Raw genomic sequence first — 7,148 nt, 5'->3', positions numbered from 1 at the left:
CAAAAAAAAAAAAAAAAAAAAAAAAAAGAATAAAAATGACAAGGTAGGACTAACCTGGTGGTCCAGTGGTAAAGAATATGCCTACCAATGCAGGGGACGTGGGTTTGATCCCTGGTCGGGGAACTAAGATCCCGCATGCTGCGGGGCAACTAAATCTGCACGCCACAACTACTGAGCTCATGCGCCTCAACTAGAGAGCCGGCGTGCTGCAAACAACAGAGCCCACGTGCCCTGGAGCCTGCAGGCCACAACTAGAGAGAAGCCCACACACCGCAACGAAGAGCCCGCGTGCTGCAGTGAAAGATCCTGCATGCCTCAACAAGATACAGAGTGCTGCAACTAAGCCCCGATGCAGCCAAATAAATAAATTAATAAATAAATTTAAAAAAAAAAGACTAAAGAAAACAAAGCAAAGCCATTTCCCTCACCAGGGTGGAAGCCAAGGGCCTAAGTGATGGTGTGGGACCCAGCATAGCTGCCCAGCCAACGCGGTGAGCGTGACCCACCTCGGGGCCTTGCACTTTGCTGCAGGCTCCCTCACCTGTGTGTGTCACCTGAGGGGAGAAGTGCCCTCACCAACCTCTCCTCCCAAGCCCAGCTGCCCCACTGATTTGCTACATGTCTTGTACAAGAACAAGCAACAGGGAGCATGATTTCACTTAGGGAAGTGAGGTTATAACCAGATACCCGAAGAAAGTGCTGACGTGGGGCGGGGGAGCTGGGAATGCTGTTGTCCTGGCCCCTAGACGGGTGTTTGACTTTTGAAACTCTGTGCTTCTGTTGCATGGATAAAAATGAAAAGTGTGTTAAACACAAGGCTTAAAGCGAACTAAATGCATCCTCTCATGTTGATCCTTCTCAAAACGCTAGTAAAAGTATAGAGGCTACAGAACATTCCGAAGGTGGGAATTAAGAGAGGAGCCACAATTGACTGCCTGGTCCATGGCAAAGCCCAGCCAGATTTACCTGTAGAAACTTCCACAGACACTGAGTGCACCAGGTCCCACTGGGCTGGGCTGAAGATGGCAGTGGAATATGGAGGCCTCTGGTGTGGAAGCTGTTTGGGAAGTTCAGGTACCTGTGTCCCTCCCACAGTACCACTGGGCAGCCAGAAGGAGGGAAGCCAGGCTTGGTAGGGGGTGTGGTGGCAAATGGGGTTAAGTGACTACACATAAAGCTAAATGGAGAGAGCCACTATCCCTTACCCTGTGTGCAGATTACAGAATCTTCCAGGCATGAGACTGAAGACTCCTGGGGAATCCAAATGGCCAAAGAAGAAAGAGCTAAAGACACTGGCACATGGAGTTCTCATCAGCCGCCAGTTGAGCTGTGCCCCCCCACCCAGTGCTTCCTGAGTACCACATGGTCCATCCCGACTGACGTCCCCAAAGGGACAAGTGTGTCCCTTTGTGCACAGGATCTCTCTGGAAGGAGACACGAGAAGCTGGTAATGGGAGACATCCCTGCAAAGGGAACTGGGAGGTAGACCTACTTTTCATGGTAAACTCTTTGTGCAGTTTGCACTTTCTAGCCAATCATTTAACAGTCCAAACAGCAATTACATTAAAAAAAAAGTTTATTCAAAAATCTGTCGATGGGGCTTCCCTGGTAGTGCAGTGGTTAAGAATCCGCCTGCCAACACAGGGGACACGGGTTTGAGCCCTGGTCCGGGAAGATCCCACGTGCCGCGGAGCAACTAAGCCTGTGTGCCACAACTACTGAGCCTGCGTGCTGCAACTACTGAAGCCCACGTGCCTAGACCCTGTGCACTGCAACGAAGAGTAGCCCCCACTTGCTGCAACTAGGGAAAGCCCACGCGAAGCAACGAAGACCCAACACAGCCAAAAATAAATAAATTAATTAAAAAAAAAATCTGTCTAAATAACTTCAATCCTGTTTTTGGTTCATGGGGGGTGAGGGCCAGAGCCGAAGAAGAGACATGGGCAGGAGAAAAAGTCATTTTAATTTTTATTAAATATACTCTCTTGTCACAAATCTTTAAAATATATAAACATTATATATAAACAAAGTGTCTCCATGGCGTCAAAATGTAACTCCAAATCAGGCCAGGCAATCAGTGAGAGGGGTGACTGCCGAGGGTGCAGGTCCGACTGTGTGCAGGGCTGGGGGGGGGTTGGGGGCGGTGCTGCCGAGGCTCGCTTGGCTGGGAGCCACCTTGGGGAGGCACACTGGGGCCAGCAACCCTGGGGGACCCTCCCCGCTCCTGCCCAGCCTGCAGCTGCCTAACCATCTATTTGGTCTCACCCACCTGGGGTGGACCGCCAGTCCCTGCTGTTCTCGCCTGCGGGCCCTCACGTTCCCATCCTGTCTCCCTGTGAGGGACGCCCCTGCCTCTCCTGAGCACTGGGCAAGGCTGGGGGAGAAGGTGGGTCGGATGCTAACCCAACAGGACAGCCATCACAGGCTGCTTGGGCCCCTGGGAATGGGAGTCTGGGGACAAGACTGGGGCTGGCTGGTGGAAACATGCAGGAAGGACAGAAAGAGGGGTCTTCACACCCATGGGACTAAGGCAAGAAAAACAGAAACAGGACAGAATGAAGGGAGGAAATGAAAATCACAACTGGAAATGCATGTGTGGCAACGAAGATACCCTCTCAGACCCTTTCACACATCATGGCTACTGAGCCCACTGTGAAAACCGACCCTCTGGTGGTCCTGGTCCTGGAACCAGATTGGACTGGTCAGGGTTTACTGTGTCTAGACCCAGGCCCAGCCAAATTGCAAAACCAAACCAAAAAAAACCAAACTCCAAATGTTATTAGGAAACAGGTGTTTCCAAGTCCCTGTGATTCCCGGTGGGCCCTGGGGGGCCTCCTCTGTGAGACCAGATCTCTGGGGTACCCTGACGCTTCCAAGCTTCCTGCCCCCAGGCCAGATGCTGTCTCAGGCTCTCACTCTGGGAGAATCAAGGCGGCCAGCTGCCTCCATGTACTCCGTTCACGAGAAATCAGACAACCCCACGGGCCTTAAATTGCCCCATGTCCCAGCCAAATAACTGCTCAGGTGGGGAGCCAGGGATGTGCCAGATGCCATGGGTCCCCCCCCACGAGCCCCATACCTATGGGCAGAGGGTCAGGGCCTGAGGCCCAGCCTCCATCAGTGCAGCCAGTGGGGCGGGGATGAGAGCTTCCTGGCAACCCAGGCAGATGCTTCAGATGCTGGGGCTCAGACCCAAACCCATGGCAATTCCTCAAACCCTGTTGCCCGGAGGAGGCGTGACCCTCCTGAGAACATTACAAACTGGGGCGTGGGGGGGCGCAACAGAGGGGAAGACCCAATCCCAGGGGCCCGGGATAGAGTCTGGGATCAGGGTAACACTCTTAGGAGAAGGCTGTGCCCAAGCTGTAGACTGGGACAGACAAGGAGTCGTGTTACCAGGGAAGTGGTGAAGGCAGGAAAGGCGGGTCAGGCAGGGCGGGGCGAGAGATTGCATTTGTAGCCACAGCTGAGCAGGAGGCTGGTCTCATGGGGACAGGGCGGGCAGGAGGCCAGGCCTCAGCCCCACACTCTCTGGGGCTGTCCCCACCACGGACATAGACTCGGAACAACAAGGGGCAGGCGGGGTCTGGCTCTGAGCCCAGGGGGTACCAGGTCACTAGAACCAGGGGCCTGTCCAAGGACACAGAGCGCACCAGGAAGCAGTGCTGGCCCCTCATCACTCAGGGCATTCACGGTAATACCTCCCGGGGCAGCCCCGGCCCTGCTGAGGCGGGAAGAGGAGAGCACGGGAACTCCGGCCCCCAGGTCCCAACAATGCACTTCGAGGGCCACTGGCTTTCCCCTCAGACCTGTGCGCACTGAGCCCAGGCCCCCCAGCTTGTTCCACAAGGCGCATCCGCGCACCTCCTGGGTGGAACCCCGCGCACCCTTGCTCGCTGGGCTCAGAAACAGAAGGGGTCAGCGGTCCACCGCGGACTGAAGCTCGAGAGCAGCCGACCCCACTGGCCCCTAGCTCTGCAGGTGCCGCAGCAGGATCTGCATGAGGTCAAAGGTGGTGAAGCTGATGCCCACAGCGATGGGACCCTTGAGCCAGTTCATGCTCAGGCCTTTGTAGAGGCCGCGCACCACGCCCTCCTCCCGCATGATGGTGTGCATCGTGCGCGCGATGGAGGTGCGCTGGTGGCCCGTGACGCCAGCCGTCTGCATGCGCCGCCGCACCACGTCCAGCGGGTAGGAGGCCGACTGCCCGATGAGGCCCGCGCAGGCCCCGAAGATCATGCGCTCAAAGGGGTAGGGCTGCAGGCGGCCACTGTACTCTGCAGGGGAGGGGGGAGGGGCTGTGAGGGCGACGGGAGGGGGCGCACACCCGTGCACCCCTGCGCCCCGCGCTCACACGCGCTGGCAGTGTCACAGCTGCATTTCAGGACCTGACCGGCTCTCCTGGGCCTTCCCACCCAGGCCATAGCTTCCCTACTTCCTCACCTACTGGTCCCTCGTTTTCAATCAAATTTGAGAGATAAAAGATTTTTACAAGACAGAAAAGCACAAAGAATCATATAACCAAGTCCTAAGACCAAGAACGAGCTCACACCCAGTCACTCTTATTTCTCATCTAGTAAAGGGAAAACATCACTCAGTGGGAAGCAGCCGCATAGCACAGGGAGATCAGCTCGGTGCTGTGTGTCCACCTAGAGGGGTGGGATAGGGAGGGTGGGAGAGAGATGCAAGAGGGAGGGGATATGGGGATGTGTGTATACTTATCGCCGATTCACTTTGTTATACAGCAGAAACTAACACACCATTGTAAATAAAAAAGGGCCTCCCTGGTGGCGCAGTGGTTGAGAGTCCGCCTGCCGATGCAGGGGACGTGGGTTCGTGCCCCAGTCCAGGAAAATCCCACATGCCTTGGAGCGGCTGGGCCCCTGAGCCATGGCCGCTGAGCCTGTGCGTCCGGAGCCTGTGCTCCGCAACGGGAGAAGCACAACAGTGAGAGGCCCGCGTACCACAAAAAAAAAAAAAAAACTGGAAAAAAAGAAAACATCACTCATGTCTGGAACCCTCTCCACGGCCCAGCCTGCCTGACAGGCACCCTCCCCTGGGTGCTGTGAGGGCAGGTGGGCTGGAGGGAGGAAGGGGCAGCAAGGGATCATCCTTTAAAAATGTGTTGTAAATTGGAAACTAGGAATTAAAAACAGGGAGATGCCCTACTCACTCAGCAGATTGGCAAAACATTAAAGTAACTGCCAGCACCACCAGGGGTGAGAAGGGGGCAGGGCGCCAGGGCAAGAGCAGTTACTGGAAGAGCAGAGGATGGAGAGTAAAACCAAAAAAACGAGGTCTCACGCCCACACAAGGAGAGGAGCTCTTGATGTCAGCTGATCACAGAAAACCCACAAATGGCCTCACGGCGCCCCAACGGGGGACTCCCCCCATCCACTGCTAAAAGGATGGGTCAGAGCTGCACTGCCCAGAAGTGTAGGAGGTGACCGCTCACTTGCTTCCCATAACCAGGAAACAGCACAAGGCTTGTTCCCGCTACACAAAAGCGCAGGTAGAAGGGTTTCCAACGGAGTTGAGGGGTGGAGCCCCACCCCTAATAAGGAGGCTCAGGGGAGTGGGGCTGGGGGTTCTGGACAAGGGATCTCAGCTTTACCTGGATCGTTTTCCTTCTTTAACAAAAAACATCCTGGAGCAAATAAGGCAGTTTGTTAATGACTGATCGGACCAGGCAGGCGGGGGCAGGTATGCGTGGGGTTACAATGTTCTTTGTACTTTTCTAGTTTCTCAAAATTACCAAAACACACGAGGGCACTTCCCCTCCGTCTAGGTTTTCCCCGTAGGCTTGTGTGCGCACCAGGGGCCTCCAGCCCTCTGGGTGACACTCTGGACTTCACAAGGTTGCTCTCAAAATGAGGCATTAAAGGTCAGGAGTCCAGCTTCCCCGGGGCTGGCCTGATATGTGTCTTCTGATCCAGACCCTGGGCCCCCGGCCTGCCCCTCCCAGGGGAGTTTTAGTGCCCCTCTGCTTCCACCCGCCTCCAGCTCTGTGTGACCCGCGGAGGTGCTCCCCGGGCTCCACACTCCTGACCTCTGTGCAGGCTCTTGAGTGTCTCGTAGGTGAAGAAGCTCAGGCCGGCGTAGGGAATGACCCCCAGCACGGTGGGAATGAATCCGTGGTAGAGGGTCTTCAGCCCCTCTTCTCGGGAGATGCGGATGAAGACGTGAAAGATGTTGCTATACCTGCAGGACAGAGCGGGGGGCGGGGGGAGGCCTCAATTCACTAATTCTCGCCTCTTCCCACGTCAGCGGGGACAGGCCTGGATGCTGACCGACAGAACCTCACAGAAGTCCTGGCACTCGAGGGGTCCACGCACGCCCAAGGCCATAGCCACCTTCACCACTGGGATCACTCCGCCGTGCTCAGCGCTTGGCTGTGTCTGCCTCCACATGAACACTTCGGGTTGGATGGAAGCAGAAACTGATCCCCAAGCTAAGAGACCCAATTACGGCCTTTCTGGAACAGCTGTGGAGCCGCACACCCGGCCCGCCCTGCGGTACCGGGAGAGGGGGAGGTAGCAGAGCCTCAGCCCAGCTCTGTCTGCAGCTGGATGTGGAAGCCCAGACCCAAACCCCAGGGGCCCAAGGGAGGGAGCCCACCCGGGGACCCCACTAGACACAGAGCCCCCGCTGCTGGTGAAAACGTCGCCGTGCGTGGTAGGACTCACATTTCCTTTGGGGTCACGGCCATCCGTGCCCTGACCAGGTCCAGGGGGTAGGTCAGCGAAGCGGCCGTCGTTCCAGCCAGTGCACCAGCGAGGAGGCGGGGCCAAGGGGGCAGGGCTCTGAAAGAGGGTCGGGGAGGTCAGGGGCCAACGCCCCCGGTGCCCACAGGTCTGGGGGCGGGGAGGGATGGAGGAACGGCACCGGCTGCAAGGCAGCCAGCCGAGTTGAAGCGGGCGGCGCGGGGGAGAGTCTCTGGGTGGACATCATTTTTAAGTTCCCCCGGCTGCCTCGCCTTTCCCCCTCCTCGTACGAATGAATGAACAACGAGCACCTTCCCTACCCGCTCTGGGGCACAGGTAGGATCAGTGGCCGTCCTGGGACTTAGGTTCTGAGGGGAGACCGGATAAACAGAAGTTCTGAAACGCTGAGCAGGTGGAAGACAGGAGAACAGGGTGATGTGATGG

General features: G+C 56.6%; 1 protein-coding gene across 2 annotated transcripts in view; it reads right to left on the bottom strand.

Annotated features, from left to right (window-relative positions):
- The window catches only part of SLC25A42 (solute carrier family 25 member 42), a 26,274-nt gene that overhangs the window by 1,490 nt on the left and 17,636 nt on the right, over positions 1-7,148 (bottom strand). Inside the window, exons 6-8 of one of the 2 annotated variants that reach the window (XM_024767421.1) lie at positions 6,687-6,803; positions 6,050-6,201; positions 1,952-4,277 (exon numbers count right to left, since the gene is read on the bottom strand). In XM_024767421.1, the coding sequence (XP_024623189.1) occupies positions 3,970-4,277; positions 6,050-6,201; positions 6,687-6,803 (577 nt within the window). In that variant the 3' untranslated portion in view covers positions 1,952-3,969. Of the gene's footprint in view, positions 1-1,951; positions 4,278-6,049; positions 6,202-6,686; positions 6,804-7,148 lie in introns of those variants that run through there. The other variant, XM_024767422.1, reaches the window with a different exon arrangement.

This window comes from Neophocaena asiaeorientalis, unplaced genomic scaffold (genome assembly GCF_003031525.2).
Source record: "Neophocaena asiaeorientalis asiaeorientalis breed wild unplaced genomic scaffold, Neophocaena_asiaeorientalis_V1.1 scaffold87, whole genome shotgun sequence".
Classification (NCBI taxonomy): domain Eukaryota; kingdom Metazoa; phylum Chordata; class Mammalia; order Artiodactyla; family Phocoenidae; genus Neophocaena; species Neophocaena asiaeorientalis.
The sequence above is the reverse complement of the archived record's forward strand: the minus strand, read 5'-3'. Positions and strand labels throughout refer to the sequence as shown.